The sequence below is a fragment of the Nerophis lumbriciformis genome, linkage group LG38, assembly GCF_033978685.3.
Source record: "Nerophis lumbriciformis linkage group LG38, RoL_Nlum_v2.1, whole genome shotgun sequence".
In the NCBI taxonomy this organism is placed as follows: domain Eukaryota; kingdom Metazoa; phylum Chordata; class Actinopteri; order Syngnathiformes; family Syngnathidae; genus Nerophis; species Nerophis lumbriciformis.
This window is the reverse complement of record NC_084585.2, coordinates 11,220,105-11,239,111: the sequence shown is the minus strand read 5'-3', so window position 1 is coordinate 11,239,111 and position 19,007 is coordinate 11,220,105. Positions and strand designations below refer to the sequence as shown.

The 19,007-nt window shown below is 38.7% G+C and overlaps 1 protein-coding gene across 4 annotated transcripts in view; it reads left to right on the top strand.

Moving 5' to 3' along the window:
• cacna2d2a (calcium channel, voltage-dependent, alpha 2/delta subunit 2a) overlaps nucleotides 1-19,007 on the top strand; it is a 629,987-nt gene that overhangs the window by 557,385 nt on the left and 53,595 nt on the right. For 3 of the 4 annotated variants that reach the window (XM_061932344.2, XM_061932343.2, XM_061932345.1), the window contains 9 exons: nucleotides 1,011-1,100; nucleotides 1,170-1,238; nucleotides 1,482-1,556; nucleotides 1,635-1,709; nucleotides 3,323-3,394; nucleotides 7,637-7,708; nucleotides 7,844-7,905; nucleotides 10,902-10,978; nucleotides 11,850-11,864. In XM_061932344.2, the coding sequence (XP_061788328.1) occupies nucleotides 1,011-1,100; nucleotides 1,170-1,238; nucleotides 1,482-1,556; nucleotides 1,635-1,709; nucleotides 3,323-3,394; nucleotides 7,637-7,708; nucleotides 7,844-7,905; nucleotides 10,902-10,978; nucleotides 11,850-11,864 (607 nt within the window). The remainder of the gene's footprint in view (nucleotides 1-1,010; nucleotides 1,101-1,169; nucleotides 1,239-1,481; nucleotides 1,557-1,634; nucleotides 1,710-3,322; nucleotides 3,395-7,636; nucleotides 7,709-7,843; nucleotides 7,906-10,901; nucleotides 10,979-11,849; nucleotides 11,865-19,007) is intronic. The other variant, XM_061932346.2, reaches the window with a different exon arrangement.

Below are 19,007 nucleotides of genomic sequence, written 5' to 3'. Positions count from 1 at the left end.
AACATTATCTTAATATAGTATAAATATTGTCTTAAAACCTCTAAAGGCTTAGTTGGCCACATGCGTGGACAGCACCTTTTAGCTCTTATTTCCAAAGTTGTGTACACTACTGAATTGGGGTCTTACGTGCTTATGTGGACACTTATACTGCCATCTGGTGGTGTCAGAAGAGTATAACATACAATGGAGTTTGGGGGGGAAAAGTGTAAAAATAAGAATTAGCATGTCACTAAACATGAAGTACATGTTTGTTACTCATGGACTAAGTACATCATATCAAAAGAGGATTCTTACTTTTTATCCTAATTAGGGTCCAATAAGCCCAAATAGCAAAGACAAATTAAAAAAAAGCATGTAAACAAACAGCTTGGGCCTTAAGAGGTTTTAATTAATATAATTTTTTTTTCCCATCCATCCATTTTCTACCGCTTGTCCCTTTCGGAGCCTATCTCAGCTGCATTCGGGCGGAAGTTTTGTTATCTGAATATTATCTTAACATATCATAGCATTATCTTAAAACTATCGTATTCATTATCTTCACATTAACCAGCTAACTACAGCTGCATCTCTCCAGATCTTGTCTTATTGTGTGTGAATGCAGTATTTTACTTGAACAGCACCATTCTAATAACCATAATAATAACATTTTAGGACGTCAGCAAAAGACATTACACTCTTGTCTGTGGTGAAGATATCTTTGCAAGTGTCTCATGAGGCTGCAGTCAACACCAATTGCATGTAAAAACGACGCGGATCAATAAGTTGATAGAAGGAAAGAGAGCACAAGTGTTTGCTTTTATTTTCAACCCAATTGAGCATCACAGTGTTTGACTCAAATGTGTTTTTAATAGCTCCTTGGAGTGATGTAAAGCAGCCTTGAGGTTTTCTAGTCTGCTGCTACTGACCCACTGCTTTATGTGACAACCCTTGATTGACTCTCATGGTTTTATGAATACTCAAATGTGCACAAGCTGTAAAAAGCTGTGTTTTCTCCTCTTGTGTGCTCTTAGGAGTACCTGGACGTGCTGGGCAGACCCATGGTGCTGGCTGGCTCCAGAGCCAAACAGGTCCAGTGGACCAATGTTTACCAAGATGCTTTGGTAAGGAAGAACGCCAAAGACATTCTCCGCGGTCTTCACCTCCGAGGCCTCATTGTCTTTGTTCATTAGGGTTTGGGTCTTGTCATCACGGGGACAATGCCGGTCTTCAACCTCACCGCTGACACAGCAAGCTCTCAGGTAGACGTCACAAGAGGCGACAGCGCCCCTGTGAGGATCATTACATTACCACCGCTGCTGCTATCGCCACGGCAGCACTTGGCATCCATATTTCATCCCGTTGCCAAGTGTTTACTCTCAGCTTATCGCTGAGGCGTAACACACAAGTGATAGCGCTAATCAGCACATCTCCCTCTTAAGACGGCGAGGAGAGCGTCTTTCTCCGCGTAACGCTGACGGTCTCTTTGTGTGTTCCTGGCACAGAATCAGCTCATCCTGGGAGTCATGGGAGTAGACATTGCCATCAACGAAATCAAGAAGAAGACCCCTACATACAGAGTCAGCAAGATTCACACTGGCATTAAACGATCACCTTACAAGCATGATGTCATCATCTCTCATCTGTCACCCTCACAGCTGGGAGCCAATGGCTACACCTTTGCTACGGATCCAAACGGTTATGTCCTGCTTCATCCCAACTTGCAACCAAAGGTGTGTCCACAATGTACAAGCCCCGTTTCCATATGAGTTGGGAAATTGTGTTAGATGTAAATATAAACAGAATATAATGATTTGCAAATCCTTTTCAACCCATATTCAATTGAATGCACTACAAAAACAAGATATTTGATGTTCAAACTCATAAACTTTATTTTTTTTTTTTTGCAAATAATAATTAACTTAGAATTTCATGGCTGCAACACGTGCCAAAGTAGTTGGGAAAGGGCATGTTCACCACTGTGTTACATGGCCTTTCCTTTTAACAACACTCAGTAAACGTTTGGGAACTGAGGAGACACATTTTTTAAGCTTCTCAGGTGGAATTCTTTCCCCATTCTTGCTTGATGTACAGCTTAAGTTGTTCAACATTCCGGGGGTCTCTGTTGTGGTATGTTAGGCTTCATAATGCGCCACACATTTTCAATGGGAGACAGGTCTGGACTACAGGCAGGCCAGTCTAGTACCCGCACTCTTTTACTATGAAGCCATGTTGATGTAACACGTGGCTTGGCATTGTCTTGCTGAAATAAGCATATGTTGCTCCAAAACCTGTATGTACCTTTCAGCATTAATGGCGCCTTCACAGATGTGTAAGTTTCCCATGTCTTGGGCACTAATACACCCCCATACCATCACAGATGCTGGCTTTTCAACTTTGCGCCTATAACAATCCGGATGGTTCTTGTCCTCTTTGGTCCGGAGGACACGACGTCCACAGTTTCCAAAAATAATTTGAAATGTGGACTCGTCAGACCACAGAACACTTTTCCACTTTGTATCAGTCCATCTTAGATGAGCTCAGGCCCAGCGAAGCCGACTGCGTTTCTGGGTGTTGTTGATAAACGGTTTTCGCCTTGCATAGGAGAGTTTTAACTTGCACTTACAGATGTAGCGACCAACTGTAGTTACTGACAGTGGGTTTCTGAAGTGTTCCTGAGCCCATGTGGTGATATCCTTTACACACTGATGTCGCTTGTTGATGCAGTACAGCCTGAGGGATCGAAGGTCACGGGCTTAGCTGCTTACGTGCAGTGATTTCTCCAGATCCTCTGAAACCTTTGATGATATTACGGACCGTAGATGGTGAAATCCCTAAATTCCTTGCAATAGCTGGTTGAGAAAGGTTTTTTCTTAAACTGTTCAACAATTTGCTCACACATTTGTTGACAAAGTGGTGACCCTCGCCCCATCCTTGTTTGTGAATGACTGAGCATTTCATGGAATCTACTTTTATACCCAATCATGGCACCCACCTGTTCCCAATTTGCCTGTTCACCTGTGGTATGTTCAAAATAAGTGTTTGATGAGCATTCCTCAACTTTATCAGTATTTATTGCCACCTTTCCCAACTTATTTGTCACGTGTTGCTGGCATCAAATTCTAAAGTTAATGATTATTTGCAAAAAAAAAAAAGTTTTATCAGTTTGAACATCAAATATGTTGTCTTTGTAGCATTATCAACTGAATATGGGTTGAAAATGGTTTGCAAATCATTGTATTCCGTTTATATTTACATCTAGCACAATTTCCCAACTCATATGGAAACGGAGATAGAATAAAAAACATTCTATTGAACGTGTCTACATCCTGTCTTGTCTACTCAGATCATTAACTTCAGAGAGCCGGTCACTCTGGACTTTCTAGATGCTGAACTGGAGGACAACAACAAAGAGGAGGTTAGAAATCTATCTTTACGAACATGCTGAGACAGCAATTTTTCACTTCAGTGCTCGTCACGCACAGCTAAATGAAGCTCATAATAATAGTAACAATTACAATAACAATTATAGTAACTAGATGAGGCAAATTACTGAAGAAATTGCGTGTGAATGCTCCAATGCTGAAGTTGAACTGAAATGCTGACAGAATGTAGTATGAATGTAAGAGTAGTTTGAATGTTGGAATGGTTTGAATGTTGAAGCATTTGAATTTCCAGGAAAAACGGAATTTGGTTTGGAACTTGGGAAAGTGTTGGTTTAAATGTCCAGGATGAGTGAAATGTGTTGAAGGTGGAATGGTTTGAATAGGTTGAAAAATGTGGGAATTGTGTAAGTGTGAAAAATTGATAATTCATTTTGAATGAGGAAAATGTCCCTCAAAGCTGAGAATTCTAGGAAATCCGGGAATTTTTTTTTGTATTTGTTGAAAGGGAGCACACAATTCCTGAACAGGCTGAATATTTTGAAGTTGGAACAGTTTGAATCAGATAAAAAAGGGGGGCTGTGCTACTTTGAAAATTGTTCCATTATTTTCGATGAGAATTTCATGGAAATTTGGGAATTTCTGGAAAAGAGGGGTTTTTTTTGGAAAATGCAAAAAAAATGTAATGTTCTGAATGAGTTTAAATACTCGGTGTTGGAATTTTTCAAATAGGTCGAATAATGTTGAAGTCCATCCATCCATTTTCTACCGCTTATTCCCTTCGGGGTCGCAGGGAGCACTGGTAGTAAACATTTTTAATTGAGAAACGGTATAACGGAATTCCTGGAATTTTGGTTAAACAGGGAATTTTTCTAGTTCAAAAACAACTTTGTTTTTTTGTCCTTATTAAGAGGAATGATTTGTCGGTGAAACGGTTTAAATGGGTTGAAAAATGTGGAAGGAGTAGTCGACAGAAAAAAGGGTTTGAAAAAATTCTGGGAATTCCTGGAATTTTTTTGAACTTGGAAAAATTATAGTTTGAATGTGCAGGATGAGTGGAATATGTTGAAGGTGGAATGGTTTGAATTGGTTGAAAAATTTGGAAATGGTGGAAGTTTGAAAAATGGCCATTTCATTTTGAATGGGAAAAATGTCCAGGAAAACCTGGAATTCTGGGAAATCTGGGAATTTTTGGAATTTGTCAAAGGAAAGCCTGTGATTCCCGAATAGGCTTAACAGTTTGAAGTTGGAACAGTTTGAATTGGTTGAAAAATGTGGAAGGTAGAGCCCGCCAAATTCTGGAGAATAATAATAATAATAAATAGATACATTTTGGTGTAGAAAACCATATGTGTGAATGCTTTAGAGCATTCACACAATAATAAGGATGATAACACAACTAAATCGAATTCACAATAATGAAAAAAATAATGATAACACAACTAGATTAAGCCCTCATAATAATAACTTTGCAATTTATCAATCAATCAATCAATTAATCAATTCCTTTATTGTCATTGTCATAAAAACATTTAAGTCATACATGTCAACGAGATTTTGTTTGAGCTTTGTCCAGCGGCATAGAAACTGCATTGAAGTGCAGGTTGACCATAGTTTACAGTTTAGCATTGTTAGGAAGATGGCGAATAGACGGACATGGGGGTGGGAACAGTCGGATGTCTGATGGGTGTTACGTTGATGTTGCAGCAATGCAATGTCCAGAGCACAATTATTGAGGTGGTGAAGAGTGAGGTAATAAGATGATCCGGGGCAGCAAAGGGGCAGGCTGTTCATTTAGCAGTCTCACAGCCTGGGGATACAGACTGTGAGACATTCTGGTGGTCCTGGCGCGAATCGATCTATACCTCCTTCCAGAGGGTAGCAGGTTGAAGAGGCAATGTGCTGGGTGGTATCTGTCCTTCAGGATGTTGTGTACTCGCTTTAGGCAGCGAGTTGTGTACATGGCACTCATCTCTGGGAGTATCGTCCTTGTAACTTTCCCCGCCGCTTTAACCACTCGCTGGAGGGCCTGTTGGTTCGCTTTAGTGCAGCTAGCAAACCACACTAAAACGCCGTAAGTGAGGACACTGCTGATGGCACAGTTGTAAAAGTTTACCATTGATTTCTGCGGAATGTTTGCGCATTAATTTATACTTAATCAAGCTCATATTGATAATAATAACAATGCAACTTACACTTGATCAAGCTCAAGAGACAAAGATCAATCCATCCATCTGTTTTCTATACTGCTTATTTGCATTAAGGTCGCGGGTTAGCTGGAGCCTATCCCAGCTAACTTTAGATGAGTGGCACCCTAGACTGGTCGCCAGCCAATAAATAGCATGGCACATGCTGCATATGGACAACAAATCATGTATATAGACAACCAACCATTCACACTTACATTCATACCTATTGACAATTAAGAGTCTTCAATGAATCTAATATGTTTGGAATGAGGGAGTAAGCCGGATCACCTGGAGAAAACCCACATACGCAATAAGGTTAAATAAAGAAGATAACATTGTGAAGTCGATCAAAAGTACATCAGGAGGTTGTCTACAGCCACAGCTGTTGCCGCCAATGTTTTTGACTTTAATATATAATATTCTTCCACTGCGTGGCGCAGTGGAAGAATGGCCGTGCGCGACCCGAGGGTCCCTGGTTCAATCCCCACCTAGTACCAACCTCGTCATGTCCGTTGTGTCTTGAGCAAGACACTTCACCCTTGCTCCTGATGGGTGCTGGTTAGCGCCTTGCATGGCAGCTCCCTCCATCAGTGTGTGAATTAGAGATGCGCGGTTTGCGGACACAACCGCGGAGTCCGCGGATTATCCGCGGATCGGGCGGATGAAATTAAAAACAATAAGATTTTAGCCGCTCGCGGGTCGGGTCGGGCGGATTAATTAGATATTTTTTTTATTTTTTTATTTTTTTTGCGGGTGGCAGTTAAACCAATTCGGAAATATATATACATAGTTAAATGTTGTTACCCACATACGAAAAACGAGCAGGCACCTGCTGCATATGCCACAACAGAAGAAAAAAAAAGAAAAGAGATGGACACTTTTACGGAGCGGAGAAGGGACGCCTCGCCGGGGTCCGGGACCGAGGCCCCTTCCCCCGAGAGGGCCCCACCGGGAGCCGTAGCTGAGGCGATCCGCGAGAAGGGCCCGACGCACGTCCAGGGTCACTACCGCGCCCACCGCACCGACACCCCGCCTCGTCCGCTTTCGCAGTGCGCTCACGAAAGGGGTGGGGCTCACCCTGGTTGATATAGAGAGCAGGACGGTGGCCATGGAATTTCATTTAAGGTTTGTGATAAACCATCAAACTCATTCGTTAAAAGGACTCTATAGTAATATAAAGCAAATTTTTCTGGACATTATCATGCAAGAAAAGTTTATTTTTGGGGGTCGCGATCACCGCGTAATGATTTTTAAAGGTTGCATTACATTATTAACTGTCCCATGTGATCAGCCAGTGCGATTGGAAGTCCATGCTCAATTATTGCCTCCGTAAATAAAACTTCGGCATTTATCACATCCAAAGAATCTGTTTGGGCGACGAAAAACGTTGAAAGTTTTCCACTTGTATCGCTAGCAACGGCATTAGACTTGTGTTTTTTTTGTCCCAACGTGGTCTTTTACATCGCTAATTCCTCCGTGTCCGATCGAAAAATCTTGTCTGCACAAGGTGCAATTCGCGTAGTTTTCACCCTTTTTTTTTTTTTTTAATTAATATTAGATATATAACAACGGGCGGATGGCGGGCGGGTGCAGTTCTGATCAAACGTTACATCGGGTGGATGGCGGATGGTTGACGACTTTCTGACGCGGTTGCGGATGAAATAAATTGCCTATCCGCGCATCTCTAGTGTGAATGTGTGTGTGAATGGGTAAATGTGGAAGTAGTGTCAAAGCGCTTTGAGTACCTTGAAAGTAGAAAAGCGCTATACAAGTACAACCCATTTATCATTATCATTTAATATGAGACAACAGTTATTTGCTTTTGTAGGCTACACACTAAATTAGACTCTGATAACGAATAGAGGCGTTAATTGGAATATTCATGGTTAAATAAAACAGCCATATGCTTTGATGAATTAATCACTCTTGAATGTATATTTGTTTTTTTGGGGGAGTTTCACCCCAACGACTGCATAGTCTGACCATTTGTTTAACGTGGTCCACACTAGCATTTCACTTAGCATGCATTTGTTGTTGTTTTAATGTCCTCCCCGTGTCTTTCTCTGTCTCTCGTCCTTCGCCTCTCAGATCAGAAGACAAATGATTGATGGCAAATCGGGGCAGAGGAAAATCAAGACGCTCATTAAGTCGGTTGATGAGGCAAGTCGTCCATAAACGAGACTCGCTCGTGTTTAAAGCCGCTCCTCCCCACGTTATAGAGTGTCGTCAACGATACCAGACTATTATGGGATGTGCGGAGAAGGTAACGTGTTGTGTTGCGTTTGACGTCAACAGAGGTACATTGACGAGGCCGTGCGGACGTACACGTGGACGCCTGTGGACGGCACTGACTACAGGTAGGTGAAAGGTCAAGAATGTAGTCCATAAGGTATTATTACTATTAAGCTGTATATTATTATTACAAATTTAATTTTTCTCTTTGTTTTCGGGTGAGCCAGGTATTCTGTAAGGTTTTACAGCCTGGCACGGCGCTGCTTCATGCAAATGAGGCTTTAATCCTCTCGTGTCACAACCTCGACAACAACATTCGAGAAAATCACCCTAAGCATTTTTTAATTGCAAAGGTTTTTTTCATTTGCAAACATTTGAGCTTACACTGTAATATTTGCTTTCGGCAACCACTTTGCAAATGAGGCTAAAATGTGCTGTTGAACAATCTATAGCGTTTCTGCCAGCAGTTGTTACTGATTTCCTTTTTTATTTTTTAGAAGTCCTCACTCATTTGTCCGAAAACATGTCAAAAATTGTCGTACAATATTAAACAGTGGAACTTCGATTAAACAGGGTTTGTAAATGGAAAAGTGTATATAGTGAAGCGTATTTCTCCACAATAAACAATGTAAATCTGAATAATTGGTTCCAGCCTCATCAAAAGTCCCTATTTTGTGTACTCTTAGAACACAATATAAAGTGCCCTAATAGCATGGTACTGTACTATATATTAAACAAACATAACAAGGAGGCGAAGAATGAACTGTCTCTTTATTAACAAGCTAAAACAACAACGACGACGAGCTGAACTGTGCTGTATGCGCAGCTCTGCCCACACACAAAGAAGTCCTTTTGGTGCCCTCACAAACAATCAGAAATTACAAAAATCCTTAACGTTAACAACCAAATTGCTAAAATAATAAACATTTTCAAACGTAAAATCCACTTACAGTACATTTACATCAGCATCAGAGCAGGAGGGGGAAGTGGAGACCTCCTCATGCTCTCTCAGGGAGAGCATGTCCCAAATTCCAAGCTGCTGTTTTGAGGCATGTTAGAAAAAAATAATGCACTTTGTGACTTCAATAATAAATATGGCAGTGCCATGTTGGCACTTTTTTCCATAACTTGAGTTTAAGTTGTTCTCTTATTTTGGAAAACCTTGTTACATTGTTTAATGTATCCAGCGGGGCATCACAACAAAATTAGGCATAATAATGTGTTAATTCCACAACTGTATATATCGGTATCGGTTGATATCGGTATCGGGAATTAAGAGTTGGACAATATCGGAATATCGGCAAAAAAAACATTATCGGACATCTCTACATTAAATGGATGGTTGGATTTTGTTTAATAAAATTATATTCAAGCATTTAATAATGTTAAATACAAATAAGGTAACAAAAGAAGTATCCCATATTTCTTTTATCTAAAATAAATCTGCACAGCAAATATGGGCATCTACATCAACAATATGATTTACCTGAGTGGCTGGACAGGACAGATTATTACAAAAATAAATAGATGGGGTTTTTTTTTAAATCGATTAAAAATTGTTACAAATAAGAATCGCCATTAATTTGAAAATAAATTTTTTTGCGACATCCCTAGCAATGATAATGTCAGGAGATAGATAATACCCACACAGCGCGGCAACACTGAGCCATAAATATGAGTGATTAGATCCGCCTCTTTAAGCTGCGTGCTTGTAGCGACCCTTAGGGGCCAGGGGGGCAAAGTGTCCTGAAGGCATGACAACTAAAACAACAATGCGATTCAAGAACTCCTTCATTCCACACTCCATCCAGCTGTATAATCACTCGCCATACAGCAATAGATGACATCTGCCTATCAGAGCCGGCCCAAGGCATAAGCGTACTAAGCGCTTGCTTAGGGCCCCGCGGCCACCAGGGGGCCCCCAAAAGCAATTAACAAAAAATTCTTATTTTTTATTTTTTGCATGTACAGTCTGACTGATGATTTCTAAATGATCAAAGATATATTATTGTACAAAAACACAATTTTAGGTCAACATTTTTGCACATTGCTGTTTCAGGTTTTTGTTACCAAAAATAATAAAGTGAATCAGAATCAGCTCTATTGTCCAGTTATGTTTAACACACATGGAATTTAACGTCAGTAGACTGCGCTCTCTTTGTACAAAGTAAACATTAAATATGAACAATTAACTAAAAATATAAACTAGTAATTAAAGACTAATATGTACAAGACTGATGAGACAAGATGACACTTTTACTGTAAATACAAAGCTTTATCACTTGGACTGTTCAACCCCAGGCCACTCTTGTAGCTGAATGTTTTCTACATTTTAAGATTAGGAACCATATGTGGCACTCGATCTGGACATCATTCGTTCATTCATTGGTATTATTTATGTTCTTAACTGGGCCACCCCCATATCTTTATAAATGACATGTCATTTGTTAAGACATGCCAGGCTGACAATAGGATAATGTTAAACAACACTGCCAGAGCCGCAATGAGTTTATAGTAAGTGTGTGAATGATCAACAATCAATATTATTGGCAGAAATAGAGGGCCCCAAAATCAAATTTTGCTTAGGGCCCCATGAAGGCTTGGGCCGGCACTGCTGCCTATTACCTGACACCTGACATGTCAGCTACTTCTCTTTGTTTATAATGTTTATAATGTCTATTTTCTATTTCCTGCTGGATCTACTCTCTATTTTATGCTGCTGCTGTCACATATACTGTAATATTGTACATGGTCATGGTATATATTGTATATTTGTTATAGACATAATATAATATATCTGTATATATATTATTCTGTACACATATTATGTATATATTCGTATATATGTTAGATTTTTGTATTGCTATATTAGTCTATTTATACCTGCATTGTCCTTTCCATCCTTACACTTTCCATCATTGTAACTGAGCTACTGTGTTGAACAATTTCCCTTGTGGATCATTAAAGTTTGTCTAAGTCTAACAAGGACGCCTGCACATTTACATGCCTGTGACGCACAAATTGATTGCCAGTCTGTGCTTGAAAATAAAAAGATGCAAAGTTGTACCCAGTACCAGTAGTTTGTATAGTGATGCTATTGTTGTGCTCCTGACTGTTTCAGTCTGGGGTTGGTGCTGCCCACTTATAGTGAGAACCACATCAAGGCCAACCTGAGTGACCAGATCCTGCAGGTGCAGTGTAAGTACCCTCACAGCCCCTCCTTCCTGCTCTCTCTTTCTCTCTCTCTCTCTCTCTCGCGCTCGCTCACGTCGGACGTTTCAATACCGGGTCTCCAACGTCAACGTTGTAGGAAGCGGATCTTTACCTTGCCCTCCACCTCCTCCTCCTCCTCCTCCTCCTCCTCCTCCTCCTTGTTCTCCTCCTCCTTCTCATCCTGGTCTTGATGCTCTCTAAAAGGGCAGGATCCAACCTGCTCCTCCCTCCCCCCCACCCACTGTGTCCATGCTGTCCTGTACAAAACCAAAGAAAAGGTGATGTTTTTTCTTCGCTGCGGCTGAAGAAAAAAAAAAAAAAAAGAAAAGAAGAGCCAGAAAGGTGAAAGCTGTGACGCAGGTGAAAATAATGGTGACTTTGGACTATTATTTTGTGTTTTTTTCTTTGCCAAATGCTCTCGCCTCTTCTCCACCAAGCAATGATTCTGAAGCGTGTTTTTTGTTCTTTTCCAAGGAAAGTGGTGAAAACCTGCATGCTTTTCACACCTTATGACGCTGCTTTGAGTTCTTTTTTTGTGTTCTTTTTTTCTGCGTGTGAGCTTTGGAATCATTCAGCACATAAAAAGGGCCCGACGGGCCCGTCAGTGTTTGTGGTCGAATGTAAGACGTTGTTGTCCGTCTCATTCTTTCTTGCGCTTACTTTCATTTCCTACAAATACTTTTACTTTATTCTTTCCTCCTCTTTCTATTCAAGTGTTTCTTTTGTTTTCAAGGACACAATATTTTTATTCAAGCAGTAATTGAATAAAATATTGTCTGTGAACCCCATCCCCAAAAACCCCTCCCACCCGACCCCCTGTTTCTTTTCTTGCTCCTTCTCTGATGGATCCACACAGTGTCATACATCAAGGGCAAGTATACTCCATGTTGGTCCACTTTCCCTTCCTTGACTTCCTCCTTCCTACCGCTGCCTCCTCCCACCTTTGACCTTCTGCTGATTCCCCCCTACAGCCCCCCCACCCTTGCCTGCTTGCCTCTCTTCCTGCCCGTCTTTGCCTCCAGGAACCTCCCTTCCTGTCCTACTTTGAACGTCCCGCTGCAATAAAGGCTCACCCTCCTTGTCAGTAAACAGGAAGACATCTTCATCTTCTCTAATTTGTCTTACTAATCTTTCCTCTCTTTGGATGCTTCCGTCTTTCTTTCACACTCGTCCTTCATTCATCAATGTCTCATCTAATTCTGTCATCTATCAGTTTAGTTGAGTTTATCTGGATCCCCATTAGTTATTCTTGCTGGGGTCCGATAGAAGACACAGACATGCGCTTATACAGAACAATTAGCCGATAATCAAAAAGGGTATATAATAAACTTCAGTTATACCAAAAAAAAAAGTAAAGATCAAATTCCATTGGAAGATAAAAATGAGATCATCCTAAATATTAATCAGGTTCAAATGCAACGTTCCCTCTAAGGTGCACGCCTGCGCAATTGTGCACCGCTCACGCACAGCAAATTAATGCCACGCAGGAAATCAAAAATCCCATCTGAACTTGAAACAAAATAATTTAATTTATTCTGTATGATTTTTGCAATGCAAATCTGTGAGTGACAGGTGAAAACAAGAGTGGCCCCAATGAATAAAACAATCTTTGTCAACACAGTTCAATCATCTGTCGAGACACTTCACGGACAGGAATTCCATCAATCACTTTATTGAGCAAAACTGTTTGTAATCACACCAAAAACATGAGTAAAAAAAACTTTTATCTATAAAAACTAGTCATTTTCTGCCTTACAAAAAAGGTTTAAAGGGGAACATTATCACAATTTCAGAAGGGTTAAAACCATTAAAAATCAGGAATTCCATCAATCACTTTATTGAGCAAAACTGTTTGTAACCACACCAAAAACATGAGTAAAAAAAACTTTTATCTATAAAAACTAGTAATTTTCTGCCTTACAAAAAAGGTTTAAAGGGGAACATTATCACAATTTCAGAAGGGTTAAAACCATTAAAAATCAGGAATTCCATCAATCACTTTATTGAGCAAAACTGTTTGTAACCACACCAAAAACATGAGTAAAAAAAACTTGTATCTATAAAAACTAGTCATTTTCTGCCTTACAAAAAAGGTTTAAAGGGGAACATTATCACAATTTCAGAAGGGTTAAAACCATTAAAAATCAGGAATTCCATCAATCACTTTATTGAGCAAAACTGTTTGTAACCACACCAAAAACATGAGTAAAAAAAACTTTTATCTATAAAAACTAGTCATTTTCTGCCTTACAAAAAAGGTTTAAAGGGGAACATTATCACAATTTCAGAAGGGTTAAAACCATTAAAAATCAGGAATTCCATCAATCACTTTATTGAGCAAAACTGTTTGTAACCACACCAAAAACATGAGTAAAAAAAACTTTTATCTATAAAAACTAGTCATTTTCTGCCTTACAAAAAAGGTTTAAAGGGGAACATTATCACAATTTCAGAAGGGTTAAAACCATTAAAAATCAGGAATTCCATCAATCACTTTATTGAGCAAAACTGTTTGTAACCACACCAAAAACATGAGTAAAAAAAACTTTTATCTATAAAAACTAGTAATTTTCTGCCTTACAAAAAAGGTTTAAAGGGGAACATTATCACAATTTCAGAAGGGTTAAAACCATTAAAAATCAGGAATTCCATCAATCACTTTATTGAGCAAAACTGTTTGTAACCACACCAAAAACATGAGTAAAAAAAACTTTTATCTATAAAAACTAGTAATTTTCTGCCTTACAAAAAAGGTTTAAAGGGGAACATTATCACAATTTCAGAAGGGTTAAAACCATTAAAAATCAGGAATTCCATCAATCACTTTATTGAGCAAAACTGTTTGTAACCACACCAAAAACATGAGTAAAAAAAACTTGTATCTATAAAAACTAGTCATTTTCTGCCTTACAAAAAAGGTTTAAAGGGGAACATTATCACAATTTCAGAAGGGTTAAAACCATTAAAAATCAGGAATTCCATCAATCACTTTATTGAGCAAAACTGTTTGTAACCACACCAAAAACATGAGTAAAAAAAACTTTTATCTATAAAAACTAGTCATTTTCTGCCTTACAAAAAAGGTTTAAAGGGGAACATTATCACAATTTCAGAAGGGTTAAAACCATTAAAAATCAGGAATTCCATCAATCACTTTATTGAGCAAAACTGTTTGTAACCACACCAAAAACATGAGTAAAAAAAACTTTTATCTATAAAAACTAGTCATTTTCTGCCTTACAAAAAAGGTTTAAAGGGGAACATTATCACAATTTCAGAAGGGTTAAAACCATTAAAAATCAGGAATTCCATCAATCACTTTATTGAGCAAAACTGTTTGTAACCACACCAAAAACATGAGTAAAAAAAACTTTTATCTATAAAAACTAGTCATTTTCTGCCTTACAAAAAAGGTTTAAAGGGGAACATTATCACAATTTCAGAAGGGTTAAAACCATTAAAAATCAGGAATTCCATCAATCACTTTATTGAGCAAAACTGTTTGTAACCACACCAAAAACATGAGTAAAAAAAACTTTTATCTATAAAAACTAGTCATTTTCTGCCTTACAAAAAAGGTTTAAAGGGGAACATTATCACAATTTCAGAAGGGTTAAAACCATTAAAAATCAGGAATTCCATCAATCACTTTATTGAGCAAAACTGTTTGTAACCACACCAAAAACATGAGTAAAAAAAACTTTTATCTATAAAAACTAGTAATTTTCTGCCTTACAAAAAAGGTTTAAAGGGGAACATTATCACAATTTCAGAAGGGTTAAAACCATTAAAAATCAGGAATTCCATCAATCACTTTATTGAGCAAAACTGTTTGTAACCACACCAAAAACATGAGTAAAAAAAACTTTTATCTATAAAAACTAGTAATTTTCTGCCTTACAAAAAAGGTTTAAAGGGGAACATTATCACAATTTCAGAAGGGTTAAAACCATTAAAAATCAGGAATTCCATCAATCACTTTATTGAGCAAAACTGTTTGTAACCACACCAAAAACATGAGTAAAAAAAACTTTTATCTATAAAAACTAGTAATTTTCTGCCTTACAAAAAAGGTTTAAAGGGGAACATTATCACAATTTCAGAAGGGTTAAAACCATTAAAAATCAGGAATTCCATCAATCACTTTATTGAGCAAAACTGTTTGTAACCACACCAAAAACATGAGTAAAAAAAACTTTTATCTATAAAAACTAGTCATTTTCTGCCTTACAAAAAAGGTTTAAAGGGGAACATTATCACAATTTCAGAAGGGTTAAAACCATTAAAAATCAGGAATTCCATCAATCACTTTATTGAGCAAAACTGTTTGTAACCACACCAAAAACATGAGTAAAAAAAACTTTTATCTATAAAAACTAGTCATTTTCTGCCTTACAAAAAAGGTTTAAAGGGGAACATTATCACAATTTCAGAAGGGTAAAAACCATTAAAAATCAGTTCCCAGTGGCTTATTTTATTTTTCGAAGTTTTTTTCAAAATTTTACCCATCACGCAATCCATCCATCCATCCATTTTCTACCGCTTATTCCCTTTGGGGTCGCGGGGGGCGCTGGAGCCTATCTCAGCTACAATCGGGCGGAAGGCGGGGGTACACCCTGGACAAGTCGCCACCCATCACGCAATATCCCTAAAAAAAGCTTCAAAGTGCCTGATTTTAACCATCGTTATAAACACCCGTCCATTTTCCTGTGACGTCACATAGTGATGCCAACTCAAACAAACATGGCGCATAGAACAGCAAGCTATAGCGACATTAGCTCGGATTCAGACTCGGATTTCAGCGGCTTAAGCGATTCAACAGATTACGCATGTATTGAAAAAAATGGTTGTAGTGTGGAGGCAAAACGAAATTGAAGAAGAAACTGAAGTTATTGAGCCATATCGGTTTGAACCGTATGCAAGCGAAACCGACGAAAACGACACGACAGCCAGCGACACGGGAGAAAGCGAGGACGAATTCGGCGATCGCCTTCTAACCAACGATTGGTATGTGTTTGTTTGGCATTAAAGGAAACTAACAACTATGAACTAGGTTTACAGCATATGAAATACATTTGGCAACAACATGCACTTTGAGAGTGCAGACAGCCCAGTTTTCATCAATTAATATATTCTGTAGACATACCCTCATCCGCTATCTTTTCCTGAAAGCTGATCTGTCCAGTTTTGAAGTTGAAGTCAGCAGGCCAGGGAAGCTAGGGTCGATATTCTTCTATGCCATCTCTGTCGTAGCATAGCTTTCGTCGGTAAAGTGTGCGGAACAAACGGCCAATTTCTTGCCACTTTCGCATCTTTGGGCCACTGGTGCAACTTGAATCCGTCCGTTCGTGTTGTTACACCCTCCGACAACACACCGACGAGGCATGATGTCTCCAAGGTACGGAAAACAGTCGAAAAAACGGAAAATAACAGAGCTGATTTGACTCAGTGTTTGTAATGTGTTTGAGAAAATGGCAGATTGCTTCTCGATGTAGATAATAGAAAGGCGTTTAATTCGCCAAAATTCACCCATTTAGAGTTCGGAAATCGGTTAAAAAGATATATGGTCTTTTTTCTGCAACATCAAGGTATATATTGACGCTTACATAGGTCTGGTGATAATGTTCCCCTTTAAACCAACTTTGTCATCTGTCGTTTCAACTGAAGCCGCTCGCTCTCTCACCTGCACCAACACACGCACTCATGGCACTTAGCCAGTGCTGCGTTTATGGCCACACAAAAAGTCGGACAACCCCAACGCCACACAATGTGTAAATGCCAGGTTGTTACACTCTGACTCCACAATCAGATGTGTGCTTGTTTTACTGCCATTTATCAAGAATGTTAATCTAAGGATATTATTCATGAAATATTGTCACTAGATTTCATAAATGCTAATAAAAATATGTATTTTACAGACAGAAAGTTACAGGAACTAAATGTAATCTCTGAAAGGGGTAACATTTCTTTTAAAGGCAGGACCCGCAGCCAGACATACAATACTAGCACATAGGTCATGAAAAACATGTTTTTTTTGTTATTGTCATTGTAAGAGGGCAAAATCACTTATATCAGAAAATTATTTTAATAAAACAATTAAATTGTTATGATGTTTGGGACAGGTGTGACGCTGGTGTGGCCACAGTGTGCACGTCTGATGTTGCTCACATGTGCTCCACTGAATGCTCAGGGAGTTTGTGCGTCTGCTCACACACGTGAAAAATTAGAGGGAACATTGTTCAAATGTCATAGTCACATATATATTAACTGCATTTTAGAAAAGTAAAATGACAGCACGGGTTCTTCCAAATGGTGTTTAATATTACAGAATGAAACATTTTATGATAAAATGTTGGATCTGATTACCGTATTTTTCAGACTATAAGTTGCTCCGGAGTATAATAATAATAACTGGGATTTATATAGCGCTTTTCTAAGTACCCAAAGTCGCTTTACATGTAGAACCCATCAATCATTCACACCTGGTGGTGGTAAGCTACTTTCATAGCCACAGCTGCCCTGGGGTAGACTGACGGAAGCGTGGCTGCAATTTGCGCCAACGGCCCCTCCGACCACCACCTATCATTCATCATTCAGTTCACCGGTGTGAGTGGCACCGGGGGGCAAAGGGTGAAGTGTCCCGCCCAAGGACACAACGGCAGCGATTTTTGGATGGTAAGAGGCGGGGAGCGAACCTGCAACCCTCAGGTTTCTGGCACAGTTGCTCTACCCACTACGCACCGGCCGAAAATGCACAATAAAGAAGGAAAAAAACATATATAAGTCGCACTGGAGTATAAGTCGCATTTTTGGGGGAAATTTATTTGATAAAACCCAACACCAAGAATAGACATTTGAAAGGCAATTTAAAACAAATAAGAATAGTGAACAACAGGCTGAATAAGTGTACGTTATATGAGGCATGAATAACCAACTGGTATGTTAACGTAACATATTATGGTAAGAGTCATTCAAATAACTATAACATATAGAACATGCTATACAATCTGTCACTCCTAATCGCTAAATCCCATGAAATCTTATGCGTCTAGTCTCTTACGTGAATGAGATAAATCATTTTATTTGATATTTTACGGTAATGTGTTAATAATTTCACACATTAGTCGTTCCTGAGTATAAGTCGCACCCCCGGCCAAACTATGAAAAAAACTGCGACTTATAGTCCGAAAAATACGGTACATTTTATATTGGTGTAATTTGATTGGTAAAGAGATTTGACATATAAATGTTAGGTAACACTTTAGTATGGGGAACATATTCTAAGTAACACAGACTTAATTTAGTTATTTGGACACCAGGAGAACATATTCTAAGTAACAAAGACTTAAGGGTTAGGGTTATTGTAGTTTTGTGTTTTGTTATGTAAGAACAGACCATATTCATTAAGTGGTATTAAAGGGAGAATCATATACAACAACTTCCTTACTTAGTACCAATAAGCAATAATTATAAGGTTATTGAGGGAAGACTCTTGGTTAATGGCTTACTTGTTTTGTAATGAGGCCATGCAGAATATGGCATTAATAAGTACTTAATAATGACTAATTAAGAGCCAATATGTTACTAATTTGCATGTTAATAAGCAACTAATTAATGGTGAATATGTTCCCCGTACTAAAGTGTTACCAAATGTTATTTTAATGTGATTTAGTTGAGTTTTTATTTGAAGGGACAATGCACAGGAACATTAAGCCCAAAGACAGAGATATGTTCTGCAGCAGATTATAGCAAAATAGCTCATTTCCATCTGCAGTCCCTGGCTACCTAAATTTAGGAGATACAAAAATCATGCAATAAAATTATAACATTAAATGTATACTATAGCATGTAATCAAATTAAGAAAAGTCATAAAATGCCCTTTCATTGACACATACTTATTATACAATACAACAACACCTTATTTACATCATAATACATGCTCTTGTTTACATCCGTGTTGCTACTTTGGATAAAATACATTTATTTGCAGACGCGTGTCTTGTGGCCTGAGTG